General features: G+C 51.3%; 1 protein-coding gene across 1 annotated transcript in view; it reads right to left on the reverse strand.

Moving 5' to 3' along the window:
* Window positions 1-1,704: 1,704 nt before the first annotated feature.
* CAMK2D (calcium/calmodulin dependent protein kinase II delta) overlaps window positions 1,705-22,267 on the reverse strand; it is a 200,977-nt gene continuing 180,414 nt past the window's right edge. Inside the window, 4 exon segments of the mRNA XM_033134709.1 lie at window positions 1,705-3,468; window positions 6,004-6,232; window positions 7,923-8,017; window positions 9,918-9,993. Coding sequence (XP_032990600.1) covers window positions 3,465-3,468; window positions 6,004-6,232; window positions 7,923-8,017; window positions 9,918-9,993 — 404 coding nt within the window. The 3' untranslated portion in view covers window positions 1,705-3,464.

The raw sequence follows: 22,267 nt of genomic DNA on the forward strand, positions 1-22,267 counted from the left end.
ACAGAGTATCCACCCTTAGAAGGGCAAGTGAAAAATGGAAGGAACACGGTGCCAGCAGCAGAGTTGAGAGTGAAGCTTTTGGGGTCGGGGCCATACTCTCCTCAAGGAGACATGGGCTTTTCTGACTGCTGCCGTGGGCACACAGGACCAGTGTGGCTGACCCTTTTCAGATGAATTAAGCCAGAAAGCATGACTTTTATATGAACTAGTCAATTTTAAAATGTTGGCGGCAATAAATGAAAGCTAAAAACATTTTTTTTTTTTTTTTACGGACACACCAGAAATTTCTGTTGTAAAGCATTTGTAAAAACCTTTAAAATGCTAATCCTGGGGTGAGATTACTACTTAATCTCGGCAATGTTTCCTCCTAGAGACTTACTTCTGAGAACTGGCTCTGCTTGGTGGAAAGTAGGAACACCGTGACACTTTGTGTGGCTGTCCCAGGCCTGGTGGGCTGACTGGCACGTCCTGGACACAGAGTCTGCTGTGCTGACAAAGGAACCCAGGGAAACACCCCTACAGGTCAGCAGATTTTATTTACGGAAATCCCTCAAAGGTTGTGCTTCTTACGTTCACCCTTACATTACATTTCACTCTTTTGTTTATACAGAGATTCAATATTTCACTTACTTACAATGAAGAGTCCTTAGCATTTTCCTAGAACAGACTGACGGCCTCTATTTCCTGTGCCCCACTTTGGCTGGAGGACTATCTTGTTTTCCCGCTGAGACATCTCATTACCAGTGTGTCCTCAGCAGTGTGAGCAAAACTAGATAGAAGAGCTTATGGCAAGAGTCCCATGCTCCCCGAGTGGGAATAAGAGCAACGGGCATGTAAAGGTGAGCGGCCACGCGGTTCCAGCTGCACTCCTGAAGGCCACCTGCCCGGCAGTTCTGCAGTACCTGAGCCCAGCATCTCTAACCCTCACAATCTCCTTGCTAACTGGCATGTTTTCTCTCAACCACGGAAACTGAGGGAAGAGGCAACATGCTCAGTGTCGACGGCAGGCAGCCCTGGCGTTAGTGCCGGGCCACAGCTCAGCAACGGCTCGTGCCCACCTCTCCCTCCCCGGCCTCACACGTGCGTGGGCCCCCAGCTATGGCCCCCAGACAGGATACTTCAGTGGAGACACAAGTAAAGGTATGTTTTCTAAACAGTGTGGTTGGCGGGACAGGGGAACATGAATTCACAAGTACTGGGAGAGCGCAGAGCGTGAATTTTAAAGACTAAGAATTATGTTGAAGAGGTAGGGGAACAATATTCTGGGTTAGAAACACGTGTGGTGCTCTCAGTAAACTGGAAAGGGCTGAGTGTTCTGACCACTCGTGTCCAAGCTGAGTGGGACTGACACACTTGCCTGTTTACTGAAGATGACGACACTGTCATGTTTCATGGTTAGATTAGGGTGAAAATGGAACCAGCAGCCCTGAGAAGGATGGGTTGGAGGAACGTTTAGAAACTTTGCAGACTCTTACCTGTTTCTAACTACTTTGCTTTCAGACCAGTTTTCCCAGGAAAGAATGTTACTTTGTTCACACAGTAAATGAAGCTGCCACCACAAGTCCGTCCTTAAAAGGCAGCTTTTCGTCTTTACTGAGATAAGTGGTTGAGACCTAAGGAGGCCAAAACAGGCACCACAGGCGCGAGGGGGCCTCAGGCGTGAGTGTCATAGCTCCCCCGGAGAGAGACACGGACGCATTGTCAGCAGAAATCACAAATTTATTAACTCTTAAATATATCAATCAGTCATTTACCATTATGGCAAGAAATATATACAGTGTCCCATGGTAAATTGCAGTGTTTCAAAATGATAGAAGGTAATAAATGTGAAACCCGATCGTGGTGGCGAACAAAGCACAATTTCCTGGCGTCCTATGGAGACAATGTGAACTACGGTGAAACATCAACACCACGTGCTACGTTAAAAGTGTAAAAAAAACCCCACTTCATACTTATGTTTTAAAAATACATGTATGCCACGTATAGCTGTTTCACAAAAAGGTAACAGAAAGTAAAAAGGGAAAATGAGGCCATTACTTCACAGATCTCATTGGCAGGTTAACATGGCTCAATACATTTACTGTATTTATTTATTTTAAATATATATATTGTTTTAAATTGTGTAATAATTATCAGAAAAGCTTCAATCCATCTACCATACATCCACTAGCAACAATATCTAAGGCGATTAGTAATCAACACAGAAGGGTGAAATGAGAGAAAAGAGGGCTGTTTTTGCTGTTTTTGTTTTTTGCTTTACGGACAGGCTTCTGAGGTTGCGAATCTCTACGGTTACTGTCAAAATAACGCTGGGGGAGGGTCCATGCACTACAGGGAGCGAGCAGCACAGAGAAAATGGGAGCGTTCCCTTGTCTTATTTTTGAAACTGGAGCATCCTAACTCCTTGCAGGAAGATGTATACTCTGACAAAAAGAGAAGCTAAAAAAGCACAAGTCGCAACGACCAAGTTCAAAGCACGTATGAGAATGGAAAAGCTGGCGGCCTGTCGAACTTCAGAAAACCAGCCGCGGGGACGCGCACACGGTGGTCACCCCCGCAGTCCTTGGCCCGGTCACACAGCCCTAACGCCCCCCGGGCTAGAGCCTGGTGGCCAAGCTTGGGCTTCAGCCAACTGAAAACCTTTCAAGTTTTGACACCATTTTTGTGGGCTCTGAAGACGATCGAAACTGCAGGCTGGCTCCCTCTGAAAGGCCTTGGTTTTTACTTTACCTTCATTATGCAGATTTCACTCTTCTCACACACTACTAGACAAAAGGAAAAAAGTAGAGAACAGGCAAAAAGGGAAGGAACAGGATAAAATGAAGAAAACAGCAGATTTGAGAAAGGAATAAAAATTTCAACCCAGCGAATTCAGCAGAGCGCTGCCAGCACAGCAGAGTGACAAACGCGGCAATGACCTGACCGATTCAGTTCACAGCCTGGCCGATCCACAGGATGTCACATGGCAGCGAACCACCCGATTTCGCTTCCGCAGCCACGTGCACCCTCTTCCACTGTTGAACAGCAACAAAGCTTTCAGTGAAAAACCACCCATTTCAACCACGATCACACCAGGAAACTGAAGGTAGTTTTTGCCCTTTTTTGTTAAACAAGCAAAAACAGGTTAACATCAAAGAGTTTTTAAAAAGTTACATTGCTCTTACAAACCGTCCTTGGGAGAACAGTAATGGTGAAGTCTGTTAAATCTTGGCAAAAAGAAACTTGACGAACAGGTTGTACTTGGAGTAGGGTGGAATTTTTGTCTGGCCCCCCTTTGTTTGCATGGAACACCCCCACAGCCGAAGTGTAAACGATGTACAGAAGGAACAGATGACAAGACGCGGCGTCACATATGCACACACTGGACCTTCACGCCTTCATGCACTCACACAGGCATGAAGAGGGGGGCCCAGGTTCCCGTCCAGACGCCTGGAGACGCGATGCTGAAGTGGCACTGTCCTCATTTAGCTGCAAGGAGAAGGAGGGTAAGTTACACTGTTCTGCAAAGTCTCGTCACGTTGCTTCGCCAAGAGGACCTGATCACTCATCTGAGTAAGAGGTTGAAAGTGCTGAAGAGATCTTGCTTGCAGTCGTTAAAGGTATAACACACAATGTTAAACAGACAATATTAAGATGGGAAACCAAGGTGAATGATCTGCCAATTTGTCCCCACAGCGCTGAGCTGAAAATACAGACAGGGGGCCAGGCTTCAATCACAGGATTAAATCTAAATAGACGTTGTAAGCATTCATGTGTACGAGACACATTAACGAATGGATATTATCACTTGCTTGAACGAGGCTAAACGTGGAAGTGCATCCTTAGCTTCTGTCATCATTCCTAGTCTTGTTGGGACGGCAAACCTGGAAGCCCACTTAACAGGGAACATAACCTTAAGTCGGGAAGATGTGGCCATTCTCACTGGAGGACTTGTGTCTTTACACAGCAGCCAGAGCAGCTCCTTCAGCTCTGAGGACGCTCAGTGCTGCGAGCAGGAAAATACCCACAACAGAACCACCTAGGCCCGAGTCCTGGCCCAAGTTAGAAACAAACCTTAACCACAGCACAGGCACGAATTGAGTTACAGTCAACTTCCAGTTGTCTTCTGGAATCACCCAGTTTGTGTGTTTTGATCCCAAGCTTGACCCCCTGTGTCCTGTCCTCAAGGCCAAACGCCACGACACTCAGGCAGGCAACTGAAGGCCACATAAGCCTTTGCCACGTGCGTCTCAGGAACTGCAAGCTCGTGGAAACCAGGAGGACGCCCAGGGGTCCCGAGCGGGATGTGAGTTGGGTGTGGATAACTGAGAGTTGACGTAACCGACATCTGTTGTGAGACTTCCAGCCTGTGTGGAAACCCTACGTCCCGTATGCTGGAGGCAGCTCTTCTCTGCACTTATCCCTTTAGAAGAAGGGCTGTGCTGCAAAATAGTGCCACATCTTAGCCTCGCGAGCTCATGCAAAAATGCTGTGAGTTTCCAAAGACCCTTTACGGTGGTCACTGAGCAGATGGCAGGAGAAGATACCTGAAGGGGCAGGAAACCAGCCATGCAGCGTTCCAGTCACCAGCTCCACTCCCAAAGTGCCCAGAGCAGGGTGTTACTTACAAGACCCACATGGGAAGGGTTTTCGTGCCTTAGATGTTTTGCCACAAAGAGGTGCTTCCTGAGAAGTTTTCCTTCCCATTTGGAATACAGGAGGGCCTATCAAGAGAAGCCCCACTTAAGCCTCCTGGCAAAAAACGACGTTTTCTTCACCAGGCTCGATCCCATACATACTCGGGGAGCTGAGGGAGCCCTAACCCTCCAGGACTGCGTGAACCAGCCCTTCCTGCCACAGGAACAGGCAATGTGGGCCTTACCTCTGGGGGTGAAAACACACACTAAATGGGCGTCTTCATTACTATTCTGTCCCTAACTTCCTCTTAAGCACAGCTATTGTTTTCAGAGTGAATGTCAACCTGTCTTCTGTTGTTTTCCTTGTTGACCCCCTTTTTACAGATCCACCTGTACAGCAGGTATTTGTAAGGCTACAGAGAAGGCCTTGGAAAGCCCCTGGGGCACATAAGTAAGCCAAGAAGCGCTGCAGGGTTCTCAGGAGAGAGCTTCACGGCCCATCCCTCTCCTAGATACTAACTGGTGACGCTGCTGAGCGTCTGGGACGAGGTCGGCAGGGGCCACGCCTGTGCTGAGAGAATCGCCACTTCCCGTTAACTGTCAGCCTTATTCCATGGCTCCCTTGACTCCAGGGGGACCCCGCCTCCCTCACCCTCAACCCTCTGCCCAGCCACGCTAACATCTTGACACTGTGCCCGTGTGTGGTTCCTCGAGCTTGGACGTGTGCCCTGTGTTCCTTCCAGATCTCCAAGTTCACTCCCACTGTTGCCAATGGGCTGCTACCCTGGGCTCACCACACGCCACTCTGACACTGACTACTGTCTTTACTGTATGGCTCTTCAGTCTTTGGGATCGCAGAGAAATGGCTTTCTAAACTCGCATACACGTCACCCCGCATTTCATCAGGCACAAGCTAAGCATCTAGGTGTGCAAGCATTTGTGTAACGACTGTAGGAGCACACACACAGCTGAGGTGCAGTAACAGAGAAGCTCGAGTACCTGCCACTTGCATTTTAAGTGCTGTTTTTATAAATTTCTCTGGCTGTAGCCGAGCCTTGCTAGATAATCCATGAAACGAAGCTCTGCTATCATACTGCCATTTTAGAATCCCCCGTCTGCCTGTTGTGACAGTGAAGTCACATTTGCTTTGCCTTATTCCACGAAGCCCCCCTGATTTAACCCTACGAGACCCTGGCCTGGCTAGTCCCTATGTGACACTGCCGTGTGCTGCGGGACAGGTGTGAGCCTGCACGTGGCCGCTCGGGTGGATCCTTCCAGAGATTACAGACTGCTTCTCGTGAGACATCTCTTCCCGCCAGTGTTAAATGGCACATGGCACACCATTACCAGTGGGCAAGTGGCCGATGCTGAGCCTGGGCACACTTACTTGATGGGGACGGTTGGCGACCCCGAGCGATGAAAGTGGACGTTCTGCCACTTGCCGTCCCGGCGGTGCCACACGCGTGTCTCTTCTGACTGCATGGTCTTTGGCATCCCGCTGCCATCCATGTACTGCGTGAGCCGGATGTATGCGATGCAGGCGGCATCGTCCCCCACCAGGTGGACGTGGGGATTCAGGATGATGGTGTGGATCGGCTTACTGCTCTTGGACAAAGCTGACAGGGAGCGACGATGGAAACGGAGCTTCGTTTCAATGTCAAGAAACCATCCATCCCTCCATCCTTCCATCTCATACCATCCATCCACCATCCATCCATCACCTATCCATCTCATACCCACCTACCATCCACCTACCATCTATCCATCCATCCATCCATCCATGCATCTAATTATTCGCAGTAACTGGGTACTTGGCACTGTGCAAAGTACAAAGGAAAAGAGAAAGGGCAGAGTAGATACAGCCATTATTTTCTTTGGTTCCCTTTGTACACAAGCTGCTCTAAAAACTGGGGAAAAGCTGGACAGATGTATTTATTTATAACATGGGGTGGTTGGAAACAGAAGTGTAACACGAATGGAGGTGGAGTAGGCCTGGCCCAGGTGCAGGGACCAGCTCCTGAACGACGCACGGGGCCGCTGACAGACTATCCTGGGGTCTTGTCTTTGTGAGTTGGTGACATACACGGGACAACAGGCATATACTGAGCGTCAGGCATGGAACCTGCAGTCTCCAGCATGGGACCAGCACGACTCTGCCCCATCTCACTCTGGGGCTCCTTCACTTAGCAGAGTCCTTTCCCTGGTAGTCGGGCTGTGGCCAGCCAGTCAGAAGCCACAATTCTATGCTGGCCGTACAGCCGGGTGTGTCCTGCAGCCCTCTGCTTTCACTGGGCAGCCCGGGCCAGGCTCTGGCCTTTGGTGTTCGGATAGCAGCTGCCCATTGTAGTTCTCCCAGGACTAAGAGACACAGACATGCCCACTCTGAGGTCACCAAGACAGGCAGGCTGTCTGACCTCCTAAGTGGACATGCTTCCTGTTCTCTGAAGGGGTCTCAGGACCCCTGTGCTGCCGTCACAGAAGAAAGAACACCCACCACGAGGAGCACACGTCAGGGATGTCACAGGGCGCAGAGCGCATCAGCTCTCTCAGGGGACAGGAGATGCCGCCAGGGGCCGAGAGGTCACTTATGGAAGCTCTCAAGGCCCATTTCCTGCCCAGTTACCTGTTGGCTTGCAAATGCCCAGTGCACATGAGAAAAGTAATTCCTGGGACACACTGTGACAACCCATGCCAGCAGACGGCCCTGTCACAGCCTGGGGACCTGACCATTATTGCACTACTTGCGCCTCGAGCCCCCAGCATGCACCGAGCAGACGGGGGGAGTGAGGACCGCAGGGGTTTCCGTCCACACTTTCCAGGTGGCCTGAAGGATTCCACACGAGTTTCTGTTGTCACTTTCTCTGAAATGAAGCCTGTCCTCTGAGGCACTGGACTCCTGTAACCTGACCTGAAATACCTCAGTCATCGCTTTGAAAATGAGCATGAAGTAGGCTCAAAGGCACTCCCCACTGTGGAATGTTCTGGCACACTGGGCCCTTTTGTATTTTTTCATGTATAAACAATGTTTTATGGGAACTTGAAACAACAGATTTTTGGTAACTCATTTTGCACCTTGTATCGTGTGTTTACTGGGACTTATGTGGGGTGTATTCAGTTAATATTACTTTTTATGCAAAGTCAGATATTTTTCAAAACACACCAACACTTTTAACCCTGTCATCCCACCACCACCCACCCAATTTCAAATACTAAAAATTCTCATTGCATAAAAAGAGCCAAAGAATCTGCAGGTTTGACAGACATTCCAAGGGAAGTTGAAAAGTATTCAATTTAAAATAACTGTACCATTTTCAAAGTAGAATCGATGAAAGTCCATCCCTTCCACTAGATTGCCCAAAGCTTCAGGTTCAAAAGCAGTTAGGCCTGGGTCACAGATTTTTCTGTAGGAAAAGAAAAATCATGAAAATAATAAATGAGTTAATGTTTTTTGTTGTTTCACACATATCCATTTTGATTTACCCAACAGTCACTGAAGAAGTCTCTAAAAACACGAAAAAAACCCCATGTCTATCGTAGGCTCTGGGAAGGCAGTTTGAGGCGGAGACTCTACGAACGCTCCCTGCAGAGAACTGACGGGACAAAGGGCAAAGATAACGCAGCCAGCCCAGTGGACAGCAAGGTGCAAACCATAGGTGTTTCCTCTTAAAAATTTTGACCATTTCCTTTCCAAGGTGAATTCTCTAGGCTTCCTCAGTCTTTTAACTGCTGTTCAAGTCTAGGTTACTCTCCAGATCTGCAAAGTGAACTTTGGCTCGACAATTAAATCCTTTGGGAATAATTTCTGACACCTACTACTTTCATGACAAACATCCATATTATGATCGATTGGAAAGCAGGCATCACTTCCTACACTTCCTGCCAACATTCATAAGACTTAATTAAACTTGTGTTTAAAGTTTATTTAACTTTTAAAATAAAATTAATAAAAGGTTCAAATGCAGAGATTTGTTCTTTTTAATCCTAGTTTTGATTCAACAAAGAGACACATTGTTTTAAACATGTGTTCAGATAACAGCAATGGGTTTTCTTTGCATAAATTTATTTGTTCAACAAAGAATTGTTCAACACCCATTTTGCAGTAGAAATTCTTTGAAACAAACAATATGACACCAAATTAATTCCGGGATAGAAATATTTACAAAGTGCTCGATAAGCAGGTAACAAACGTGCACATGGGGCAGGAGAGATCTAAGAGAAAGATTTGTGCAGGGCTCTAGTGACGAGAGGGAGTCTTTCCGGAGGGTGTAGGTGGCGGGCGGGAACCGGCTCAGGGCTGTGCAGTACGGCGTGCGTGTGTGTGAGTGTGTGTGTGTGTGTGACAATGGCTCCTGTTGACACCTGAGCTTGCGGGGACACGTGCGAGTCCCATGGGAACACGGGTGAACAGCTCCCTGGGCCTACAGAGTCAGGGTTAGGATTCTCAGAGATGGTGACGTAAAGTCTTAATTTGAAGAATTAGTGGAAGTTCACAAAGGAGATAAAAGGAGCCCAAATGGAAGGAGTTTGGACTGTTTATCGATGGGGTGGGATGACACCTAAATTTCATATGGAAATTCCCTGTTTGGGAAGGAAAACATTTTAACTGTTCAACAGAAATACAAGTTTCAAAAGCTTAACTCACAGGCAGTTCTTGAAAGTCCTGTTCACAGAATGTGGAACTGATGTTGTTAAGAATACTTTCAAAGCAGAAAATGCTTTGAAAATAATCACCGTGGTTACTCTTTGTGATCAAGACAGCCTTAATGGGGGAAAGGGCGGGGGGCTAGAACTTCGCCTCAGACCTCCTGGTGGGCGGGTGTCAAGCTCAAAGTCAAGCCTCCACAGTGGCCTTCTAAGGAAGAAGTGGAAGAACAGGGTTCCTATGGTAACAGGAACTCATTCTGCCAGGGGCTGTCACTTCCTCTGTAAACGGAACAGCGCTTGGCACTGGGACACCAGTGTTTAGTCCCATCTGGGCACTGACACCACCTGAGATCACGGAAGCACAGTCTTTCCCCAAACCATTAGTCTGTGTTTTCTCGCGTGTGCACGTGTGTCGCACGCATGCGCCTCTCTCCTGAAACAGGCTTTGGGTTGGTAACAGGCTCACAAGCGGCACGGGCGTGTGTGCGCTCTGGACAGTGTGGCAGAGCCATCCCAGGACCGTTTCTCCCCAGAAGGCTCTACCTGGCAGGTCCTGAGAGGCTGTCCCGCCCGATGCACAGAGCGGGGACAGGCCAGGGCCTGGGCAGGCGAGGGCTCCGCGGGGCCGACACCAGGCGCCAGCTGTGCCGTACTCACGTGTACGCCTCGAAATCCCCGCTGTTGATGGCTTCGATCAGCTGCTCAGTGACCTTGATGATCTCCTGCTTCCGCGCTGAAGGCAAGGACACAGAGGCGGGTGAGAGCACAGGAGGAAGCCACACAGACGCCCGCCCCACAGGGGAGCCGCTTCCCGCAACAGGGGACAGCCATTGAGACTCGCCTCCTGGGGCCTGGCCACCCCCTGCCACCCGCTGCTCCAGCACGAGGACCCGCGTGGCCTGGCGCTGCCCGCCGGCTGGGGAGGAGCCTGCCCGCACGCCAGGCCAGACTCGGGTCCACAGGAGACTCCCAGCGAGCATGAGCACTTTGGGGTGCACGGCCGCCTGCTGCTTGCTGGATAGTGACAGCGGCCTGGAAGGCCCAGGCTGTATTTTCAATTCGTTCTCATTACCTTTAGCATTTTGTTTTCTTTAAGTATTTGCATTGTTTTACCGTTCAGTGCAACCTCCTCTACGAGAGGACCCATCCCGGCGACTGCCATCAGTCCAGGGAAGTGGCCCCACGGATAAGTGGGGTGTGTGTGTGTGTGTGGGCAGCTGCTCAGATGGCGTCCCCGGAGCTGTCTCCTGGAGCCCCCACAGGACTCGCTTCCAGGCCCGGACGCGACCGGCACACTGTTACCAGCGGGCTCGGCTCACACTGCCCACTGGGCACGCCTTTCCCCATCTCTCCCTCTTCTGCGTGCCCCCGTGTGCCCTCCCTTCACGAGCGAGTGCATGCTGTGTGCCACGGCCACTTCAGTGGCATCACACCACTGCCGGCTGTAAGTCGCAAGCACACTTTTCTCGATGTGGCCCATCCTCCTGCTAAAATTAAAAGGTCCAGGGCCAGGAGCACGTCTGCACCTGTAGCCCATGTGTGCAACGAGACAGAAGCGCACGTTTGTGAGTCTGAGCACCTGAGGTGGGCGGCCTCTTCTTGGTTTCAGAATACTGTTCTCTTACGCATGAAACATGGATGCAATACTTTTAAAATTAAATGTCACTGAAGTTTGTGTTAAGAGCGTCGTGACACTTCTCAAATCGCTGTAAGTAAGCCGGGCGTGTCGCTCCTCACTGAGGCTGCCGTCTGCACGGAAGCAGCTCAGGTCTGTGCCCAGCTGGTCACTGATCAGAGGCCGCTCTGCACTTTTAATGAACCTGATCTTCACTGAGCGGAGTTTCTCATGAACCTAAACATTCACGTTCACTTTCAAAACCCCAGGTTTTCCAGGTTACTATTGTCCTTATTCAAAATAAATGCTCTGCAAATGTAACTTGACTTCACTGAGATGACCTTGTAAAAACATGAGCTGTCCATCAAATGGTTACTAAACTGTGAAGGTCAGTGATATTCAAACCCCCCATAGGTTAGATCAGGAAAACAAAACAGGGTTTCTTAGCTCCTACACACATCAGACGCTTCCTACCTTGTTCACTGACGGACACGATAATATATGTGATCCCAACTCACACTGCCAGCATGTGGTGGGGACAGTTCTGGAACGGGGGTGTGCCAGTGGCACAGTCTGGCAGGAAAGGATGCATGTGTGTGTGGCCTCCAGGTGGCAGAAGACGTGCCAGCTGAGCCTACTGCAGAACACAGTGGACCACAGTGTGGGCACTCAGAGACCAGAAAGTGTGACACCCACGCCTGCTCCCTACCTTAAAGCTCTGTTGAAAATGAATGGCTCCTCAGTTTGCTGTGTGGCCCCAGGAACGAGCCATGGTTTAGAAAACAAACATTCAGAACTAAGAAGGAAGGAAGCGACGAGCATAACGTCTCTCCCAGAGCCTCACGGGGCGGCCACTGGGTGTGGAGAGGGAAATGTGCAGGGTCCCCTCGCGGCGGGCGCTGCTGGAGCTGCCTTCCCGCAGCAGGTCAGGGCCACTGGGGGTGACGGTGTCTCCCCTGGCCGTGGCCACGTGCCAGCTCTTCCAGGTCACGTGCCACCCAGCGTACTCTGTCCTCAGTCACAGCAGCCTTCTCTGGGCTCTGCTCCGGGACAGCAGTGCTTGAGCCAGTGCATCTGTGCTGCTTTTTCCACAGAAGCAGCATGACTGCCTTGGCTCGTGGCCACAGAGACCGTGGGTCACGGTGGCACATGACAGCTGATGCTGTGGGGAGAGCAGAGGGACAGTGAGGGTTTGATGCCAGCAGGCTCTGCTCTCGGGGGCAGTGAGGTGAAGGGACAGTCACTGTGCTCGGCCTGGATACCTACATTCTGTGGGGAGGGGCTGCTGGCATCTGCCTTCCGTCCTCCTGAATACTAAGGAATGGCCCCCCCAGAAGCCAGAGTGAGGACAGTGTGTGATGTGGCACTGTGACACTGAGGGTGACGTCCCCTGAACAGCTGGAGCTTCTGCCAGCCCTCAGTCACAGGAACCAATCACCAAGCTGTTCTGGCTATAGAACAAGTGCCCAAGCCACACCCACGGGTCCCCACGGAGAGGGACGAGGGAGGGGGCACGCTCCACATTCAGTTACTCCCCCCACCCAAGTGCACAAGAGGATAGGAACATGGTCAGGTTCAAATGCCTAGTTTTTGGCTCTTTCATTGTTCTGAAGAGGACTGGAAGGGTGAGATAGGAGGGACGACGGTCCCAGGGCTGGAAAGAAAAGCAACCCTGAAAAGCGAGTCCTCACGTGACAAAGCCATTGGCTGCCACCTGCTGCAGCGCAGCCAGCCCTGTGTGGGATGCTGACAGAGCCGCCCCTCTGGCGGAGGGACTCGCAGGGGCTGTTTGTGGGCCCCTCCTCGGCAGTGGTCTCCTCACAGGGCCGCAGCCACCAGCATGTGTTCTCTGCCTGGCCTTGCCATGTTTCCATCCCTTTCCAAGGCTGTGAGGCCGGCTTCTCCCCACACTCTGTCCCTGCATCTTTCTCCGCCATCTACATTCCACAGCCCGACTGCTACATTGTTACAGTGGTACCTCGGTTTTCCAACTTAATCTATTCCCGAAGACCGTTCCATTCCCGAAGACCGTTCGAGTGTTCGACTTATGAAACGTTTGAAAACTGCGGCACGGTTTCCCCATAGAAGGTAATGGATTAATCCATTCCAGACCTTTAGAATCAACTCCTAAAACTGTAAATATAGCACGAATTTTACTATCTAATGATACCATAGATCCATAAAATTTATGGCGTTCGTAAACCGAAATGTTCATCAACGGAGACGTTCGAAAACTGAGGTACCATTGTACCTCCTTTCCAGAACTTTCCTCCAGATCAGTGTGTCCCTGCCCCTTTTGGCATGTCTGGGAGGCTGTCTTGAGTGCAGGTTGAACTCAACACCCCTAAACCGAGCATAGAAACTGCCAGCACCACACACCTGTGTGCCATTTGTGGTCTCCTTCCTGCGGGTGGAAAACAAACCAGGAGCACAGCCAAAAACAAACAACAGCCGCCCGACTCCTTCACCCGACCCCACGCTCCCTGTCAGTTCCTGCGGATTCTGCCACTTCGTCTGAGGTCCACGTGTCACCTGCTTCACCGTCTCACTGGTACCGGCCCCCTTTCCTGTCCAGAGTTGGCATGGAGAAGAGCCTGAACCTGCGCCTCACGCTGCCGGTCTGGCTGGACCCCCCGAGGCTCCACCACTTGGGCGGCGCCGCCCACCGCCCAAGGCCCCTCCAGCCACTCCAATGCCCCGCTCCTGGGGCCGGCCCTGTGGCTCACCGCGCGAGCTCCTGGAGGCTGTCCCACGTCTGCCTCCATTTCCCGTACCAGCTCTCATTCAACTATTTCAAGAGAGGGCCCCTGACCCTCATCTCAGGGACTCACGCGCTTCTGCCCCTGCTGTTTCACGCTGGGACCCTTGCACGTGCACACTTACTGTGCGCGCAAGCTCCACAGAGGACCCCTGACCGCGGCGTCGGGGCAGCACGTGACTGAAGGGCGGGTCCGGGACAAGCTCAACCACTCACAGGCCAGTGGCCTTCCCAGCAGGGCACCACGTGGTTTGGAAATGGTGCGCTGGCCCTTTAAAAACCAGCCGTGACAATGGGAACCGCAGGCGTGAGGCAGCCGCAGTGTTTACAGACAATGGAGAAAATGCTCTTCAGCTCCTCCAGCAGGACCAGCACCTCCCTGCCTCCGCCTGATGGAACCCGGTTTGACCCGCCTCCACGCTCTGAGCCGTGGTTCCGCCCGGACCCTCCTCCGGGTTCCTGCGGTGCCCCGGGTCGCGGAGCTTGTCACCGGTAATCTCCTTTGTTCCTCTGGCTCTGACCACCTTCTGAAGATGGCCACGCCTCTGACTGACCTCAAACCTGTCTGGGCTCCAGGCTCACCTTTCTGGCAGCAGTCAAAGTGCACCAGGGGTCCTGTCACTCAGACCTCAGTGCCCCAAATGGACGCCAAGCATCTTCCTCACTAAACCTGCTGCCTGCCGTGCATTTGGCTGGTGGCACGCGATGCACTCATTGCCCACACCAAAGCCTGGACACCTCCTTTCTGCTCAGTGAGTCCCCCTCGATCAGCAGCTCATCTGGCTCACGTGGGCCGTCCTCCATCTCCGCTTCTCTGAAGTCCCGGTGCCCCTGCTCCCCCACCCCTGCACACCCCTCTCTGTGGCACTAAAGCCCACACTTGCATGCTCTGCAAAGGCCTCCCTGCCCTGCTGTCCACTGCATCTCCTGACACTCTGTCCCCTGGCGGTGAGGGCGCGGGGCACAGCCATCCCAAGCAGCTCCCCTCCCAGCTACTCCTGCCTGTTCTCTCTACTCCTCTGCCTGGAAACAGCACGTTGTGTCTGGACTGGACGCTCCTTCAGTACTCTGCTCCACTGTCACCTCCTGAGTGCTCCCCAGGCTGCCATTTATTCCCTCACTGAACTGTAGCAGAGGTGTGGCATTATCACAGTCACAACAGAAATTCTGAGATGTCCTCAATCAGATCACAGAGGTGGAGTGGGGGAGGAGGACAGAGAGGATTCGTCAGCTGGTGGCCAGGCTGACACCAGCAGGAGACAGCTCAGCTCCTGACCAGCTTGTCGCTTATTACCTGAAGAGGACGGTGGCCACCAGACGCCACCGCGTCCCACTGACGTGTGAATTTCTAGACGGTTTCCCACAGGGAATCCAGAGTCAGACCACACTCCTTTCTTACTGTCAGGCTCCTGTGTTTTACCTTCTCCCACCTTCATATCTGCAGATACTGCAGATTCTCTCAAAACAATCTACATCTTTTTTCCCCAAACTCTGTGTATGAAAACCCCATCAGCCCCAGGACAATGGACATGTTGCCTTCTCCATCCACCTCCTGCTGGCGGTGCAGGCTGATGCCCCAGGCCTGTCCTTTGTCTGTGGAGTGACTACTTAATGACTGGGCCAATTTCACAACAATGGTACCCCATGGTTTTATACTCTCTTTCCATGCTGCCGTTAATGAGACTAACTCCTGGGTATAGTTATTGTCTAAGGAAACATACAAATTAGGATCATATTTATGCTCTTGGTAAGTGTATAGGAAAACATGTCTTCAACTCAGCTGTGTTTGGAGTTTCCTGAGACTGTATTTTTATTTCGCTAGTTGACACGTTAGTTACCATTTGGAAGAGTGATTTCCATTATTTTGGCTTTTAAAATCAAACCCATGACTGTTTCTGGAGGTAATGTGTGTCATAATCTATACCATTTCATTCAAACATAAGACCTGGAAATCACCAAAGTTATATTAAAGAAAGTATTGGACACTTATGCAGAGTAACCTTTTCCATAACTTCAACTTTTCAGCTCTTTAGCTGTTACAGGCCCTAAAGATTAAAACAAATTAAATTATTCAAGCCATCTTTTTACTTTGCTTCATAAAAACTAACGACTTGTAGTTTCAACGCATAAATTGTTAATTGGACAAGAAACATTGTGACTTGCTGTGGCCTCACAATAAATGACTGACAAATACTTAAGAACAGAAAACCTAGCACTGGGGTCATTGAGCGTTAGTGAAAATACGTTTAGATTTAAAAAAGCTTGTGAAGATATCACTGGGTCACAAAATATGGCCATATCATTTCCAAAATGACCCTGCTTCTGAAGATGAAACAAAATATTTACTTCTTTTTTAAAATTAAGGGAAGTGCAAAGTATTTATAGACGTTCATAAAAATGGCTTCGATATAAACCAACCATGTGGTTCCGGAGAACAGCTGCTCACAGGGGAGGACTCAGCCCAGCCCCACCAGTAACTGGGGAGCCGCCCGCCCCCCGCTGACATGCATATGCCATCGATAGCAGCCTCCCCACAGCACTGAGCGTTCAGTATTAGGACGCGTCAGCAATCAGACGCGAGCTGCCACCTCCGGTTAAGAGGTGATGACAAGGGAAAAAAGGTTTAAGGAACTGGTGCAAAGATTCGTCTCCACTGCTGCACTTAAGAGGAAAGCTGCCGTCCCCGGCCTCCAGGCTCACACACTGGCACGGTAAGCGAGAAGCTGAGCGCTCCCTGGCGGTGCTGGCGGGGAGGGGCTCTCACACTGCAAACCAAGGGGACGGCAAAGCCGTCTTCTCCCAGGGGAGTCAGGCTTGGGAACGAGAGGATGAGACCCAGGATTTTTAAATATTTGGGAAGTTCCCCCCCCCCTTTTTTTTTTTTTTGCCATGAAGGAAATCCAGCAATGATTCCCATGAACCCCTCCAACCAACTTAGGTGACACTGGCCAAAACAGGGCCTGTACGTTTCGGGTCCCAAGTAAAAGTGATCTGAGGGTCAGATCTCTGCCACGCAGGACGAGCTGGAAGTAGGGACACGCTCAGGGGGGCAGAGCCGTGCAGCCAAGAGGGTGGCATTGAATGAACTTCACTTCTTCTACATAATTGCTTGGACTCGTCTAAGGGAAGCGGAACACTCGAGCTTAGTACAAAAGGGGACTCAGCGCAATCTGTGGGCTTCCTCACAGCTACTTTCCTGAATAATTCAAGGGCTGACGATGTGGGAGGAGCCCACCCTGTATGCCACACAGCCCGAACCTGTGACTTCTGCAAGGAGACCCAGCAAAACCATCCAGAGTGGGGTGGCCGTGGAGAAAGAACGAGGCCAACTCTAGTCACTACAATGAGACGTCATTCTGCCTCCACAGTTACCGAGCTCCGTGGGACACTGTAAAGTCCTTCTCCCTGTTTTCAGGGTGACACAAGCTGACAGTTGAGTACGCGTCACTCCAGTGCTGCCTCCCTGGGCAGTGCAAGTCTTTTAACTACAAGAAAGTCTCACCTTTTCCCAAGTGGTAAGTTCTTCCACTTAACCCCTCTCCCGTTCCCCTGGGGAGTCTGCCACCAACGCTGGGACAGGGTCGCCTGTCACAGCAGCCCGCACTTTTGGGCTAATGTGCATCTTCAGCAGCTGCAAACAAAAGAGCCGCCTGTGCTTTCCTTGCAGGTTGCCCCCCCCCCCCCAGCCCATGAATCACTGAATCACTGCGAGGGGGGCAGGCAGGGGGACAAGAAGACAACGCGGGACACACCGCAAACCCAGTCGCACCCTCACAGTGTGAAAGCACCAGGGCATCCACAACCAACAGCAAGTTCAGAAGCCAGTGAAGGAAGGTCACAGAACAAAGGATGAAGGTCACGAGTGAATTTTCTTAATTTGGACAATTCTGGGCTGATGCCAGCCTCTCCCGGTAAGTGCACTGCCCACGTCACCGGCACCACACACAGCGGCCAGGGCACTGGGCACGGAGGAGCCGCCCACCTGCCTGAAGACCACACGCGTCTGATGTGTCAGCAGGAGCACGGCAGCGGCGGTCTGGGGACACTCAGTGGTGTCACATGGGGACACTCAGTGGTGTCACAGCTTGGGACACTGATTCAGGTGTGCAGCACACAGCCTCTTTTCACCTCTCTCTCTCAAAACGATGGAAATTCCCATAACTCTTCTGACGTCCCCAGGGATCTGACATGGAGAAGTGACACGACGCCCAGGACCAAAGGTCAGTTACAGCTCAGTCACAGCTCAGTTTAGGAGGGTGAGAGCCCCTGAGACAGCGTGGGGACCCCCGGGAAGCCTGTGAGGGCCGGGTCAGAACCCGCACAGGCAGGTCCCGCACACGGCACATGACAGGGGTCTCCTCAGTGCTGCCCACGGCTGCTCACGCCAGCAAGTTCTCGTTCCGACTGAGGAGACCCGCTCGGGCACAGGTGCTTACACTCGTCCCAGATGTTTTGTTTGTCTGTTTACCCTGCAAAGCTGGTAACGCCACATCTCAGTAATGGGTCACATGTGAAGGAGCATGGTGAAGCTCCACCTGAGTCCACTCCCCTTTTCACTTGTAAGGGCACGAAGGATGAGCGTCTGTCTCCTGATGGGAGACACAAGTTCACCACCTCACGTGCTCCCACTTCCTACACTGGCCAGACGCCTCCTAAATCACAGTCATCTTCCAAGACAGCTGCCTTTTCTGTCACCAGAGAGCATTTCCTTTCCAGGGGCGTTTCACCAATGCCTGGGGGTCTCCATGGTGCCTTAACTGTGTGACGTCATACAGTGCTGGGCTGGACACGCGGTCCTGATGACGTGGGCACGGGGCAAGCAGGCCGCACCCCCGACAGGCAGACCCACTTCCGTCCCCGTGGAAAGTGCACCCTCGTCCACCCTGAAAACAAATGACATTCCATAGCGGAATCTCTTTCTGTTCTTTCTCTTCTAATCTGAAAACACAAAGTGGCGATGGGTTTCTGTCTATTATCCAAACTCTGTTGGATGATAACAATCTCTTTGCAACATTTCCTATCTGTGTTTTGCTAGATAGGCGTTCTGAAAGCAGATGTGGAGATGTCAGTAAAGACACCAGTGACGCCGTGAGGAATTATTTCACAACAAACCAGTAACTGGCCTTTCATACGTTTTAACCGCAAGCTCCTGTCCGGAGGCGAGTGTCCCCTGAGGGAGCGCCGACCTGTAGCCACCGTCTCCACGAGAGACCGTGTCTGTGACGGGCTGGACGCCGTTTGCCCAAGCGGGTTCAGTGACCTGCACAGATGTGCTCCCTGCAGCTGCGGATGGGCTACGCGCAGACGGTCGGGCTGCAGATTTCCCTGCTACTCGCCAGGGGGACAATCGGGACACAGTCAAAAGTGAGCCAGTTTTTCAAAATACTTGAAAACATCCAGGGGAAAGGATCAGTTTCAATGAGCGACTCACTGGTTACAATATGTCCTGTTTGATTAAAAATAAAGTGGGCTCTGAGCTCAAAATCTTAAGGGCTCAAACAAAAGGCACTTAATGTAAAAACCTTATCATTTCATTCACTAATTTTCTGAGTGCCTGTTATATGATACCATGGAGGCAAAAACTGGATTAAAATAATCTATTTAAAATTCATCCCACGTGAAAGGAATACTGTCACCTTAATTAAAACAAAAGTGTTGAGTTCAGTTTTAAAGCAAAATGAGTTTATTTCCTGTCGCTGGGCAGTTTCTATGTTATTTGCATATGTAGATCTGTTGGGTTCTACATGTGGGTCTCACCATTACTGATGGACCCCCGTGTAAAATAAATGGCTTAGAAAATAGAAGCAGTGATGCTTAAATAAAAAACAAACACAGGTCCCTTTCGATCGATGGATCCTGAGTACTGACCCTCCGTGCTCTTTCCAGTCAGTACAGAGCGGTCAGAAACAGGTAAGGTCCGGAGTAGCTACGGCAGGCAGGCCACCAGGCCCCTACAGACACGTCTCTAGCCCGCAGGCCCTGCACCGTGTTGTTATTGTTGGGCCGAGCCACGCCGTCACTTCTGAAGGGAAATGCTGAAGACGGTGCTGTGACTGCCCCACTGTGTGTATGACCCCGTGTGCAGGGCCGGGCTGCACAGCCGGCGGAGGGCTGGATTCTGACGCCAGAGCACACGCTCCACTGGGCCTGTGTCTGACTTTTTAAACTTGCATTTCCTATATTTTTAGCACCTAATTATGGGGGCGGGGACAAGTGGACAAAAACCTCTGACAATAAAAAGCTGTGATGTGATGCTAACTTTCAGGGAGTCTAATCTCAGAGGCAGCCAGGACACGGCCGGCTGGTCTCCACTGGGCTCCTTCCTCCACCACTTAGGTTTTATCGTTCCTGCGACTGCCAGATGCTGTGAGGACACTGTTGGTACAGCTGTGGGGAAACAGACACAAGTCTCTGCGGTGAAAACACTCCATTCTAGGAGGGGAGGAGAGACAGTGAACAAACACGGAAAATCGTTATTTCAGAGGCTGATAAACACCGGGAGGAAAGCAGAGGAGAGGAGAGTGGGAGCGCTGGATTTGGGGGGACGCAACATAGAACGGGGTCACCAAGCCCTGAGAGCGTCACATCTGATCAGACCAAGAGCCACGTGGAGCCTGTGCCAGGACGCGGCAGGCAGGGGGCGGCACGCACAGATGGGAGGCGGGAGCAGCGTCCTGAGGTCCACCAGGGATGAGTCAGAGGGTCCAGGGCAAGGCAGGAGGCGGCCTGGCCTTTCCACCTTTTCTAATGGTGCTGGCAGCCAGCCCGGGGACAGGGCAGACACGGCACACGCTCTGACGGGTTTGGAAAGTGGCACTCTGAATACAGAGCTGGGAACAGCCTCTGGGCAGGTAATGCCAAAGCAGCCGACTGCTGACTGACCAGTCATGCCAGTAACAGAGGCAGAACAATGTGGTGCCGTAACCAGGCTGATGGACGTGCGTCAGGGGGCCGCAGGCAACTTCCAGAAGAACTGCGTGTATTCTGAAGGGAAGACCCACAGGATTCGCTGAGGGACCGGAGTGGGAGGCAAGCAAAACTGAGGAGACAGAGAAAGCTGTAACACGACCCGGGAGAGTTAAAGGAACGGGAATATGGCAGTCCTCTCACATTCGGCTGTCAAAGTCGTGTGTGAACGTGAATGTATGGAAACAGTCAGGGATCTGCCTGCAGGACAAGTGCACTTGGACCAAACAAAACGCGCGGACAGCACGAGGGAGGAGGAGAATCAGAGAGGGACATTCTCCAGAGGTGTGAGCGCGCGTGGCCACTACACAAGGACCGTCGTATCTACAGCTTACGTAGCATGAAACTGTTTCATAGAGTTTTTATGTTTGTTTTTCAAGAACATACAATTGAATAGATGGGAGTGTTCAAACCTAAGTGTCGTTTGTAAGTTTTCTGTTCTAATCTGAGGAGATCAGACCAAGCGCCAGAGGTATTGCATGTTGCAGACTGCTTCCTTAGGTACCTGAGTGCCACGTCCGCGTAGTTAGTGGGTATGATGGCTCAGGGGGCCATCGTGTCACCACAGCGAAGCAGACCACAGCAGGCCCAGCAGCAAATCAGTCTTTTTGTACCAAACATGATGCTTATTTTTCATATCATGACTGGCAAATTCTGCTTAACAGCACTGGCCTAGGGGAAAATGTGCCCTAATCCATGTCAAAAGGAGTAAGACTACTTACTGCACTAGGTTTTAAGGACATTTACTCATGTACACTGCAAGAAATCTCCTTTAACACAGAAGAGAACGGCAGTGCAAACAGAGGAAATGCACCAGCAGATGTCACTTCCCAGAACACAACAAGGCTGGGAGCGTCTATGAAACGAGCCTTCAGAGCCTCCGCCTGGTTTTCCAGAGCCGGCACATAGCAGGTGTTCCATAATCTTTACAACACCTGGGTGAATCCCAATGTTCCGTGTAGGGCTTTCCTTGTTCGGATCTTCACGCGCTGCACACACCTGAACTGTTCTGGACCTGCTCACGTGTGACTGCCTGTGGCATGTCGTGTGTCACGTGTATGCTTCATGCACATGTCATCCCTTGTCTGAGAATTATCTGGACACCGGCCAGAAACCAAAGGACAAAATTAGGATGCTGCTCAAAAGGTGGGCAGTAGGACGTGACTACGTGGCCCTTGGAGAAAGAACACGGCGGACGTAGCGCTCGTTAAAGGGAAGCCTGGGAAGCTGTCGTCACAAGGCCCTTAGGACACTGTGAGCTTGGAAAGGAAAATGTGATTGTAACCAAACGCCAGAGGTTTTTCTGAAAAAGAAGATAAAGGATATTGAGATATAACATCTCATGTTTTCATTAAGTCTTCTGGATGTTTGCAGAATTAAGTAGGAGAAATGGCTAAGTCGTAGCCTCAGAGATGAAGCACAGACAGAAGGCTGACGACGAGATCACAAGAACAGATGTGGCATCTGCAGACGGCACACACTCACTGCACATTGCGGGAGGGAGGAGGAAACAGACGGCCTGGAGCCCGGTCAGGAACAGCGCCCAGCTGGGGCCTCCTGAAGCCACAGGCCACCCCCACGCTCCCCAGGCCGGCCCCTTGGAGCGGGAGGCCCCGACTTCCCACAGCCTCTGTGCTCCTTCTCTGAGCGCAGTGGCCTGTCTCCCTG

Source organism: Rhinolophus ferrumequinum, chromosome 18 (assembly GCF_004115265.2).
Source record: "Rhinolophus ferrumequinum isolate MPI-CBG mRhiFer1 chromosome 18, mRhiFer1_v1.p, whole genome shotgun sequence".
Lineage (NCBI taxonomy): Eukaryota > Metazoa > Chordata > Mammalia > Chiroptera > Rhinolophidae > Rhinolophus > Rhinolophus ferrumequinum.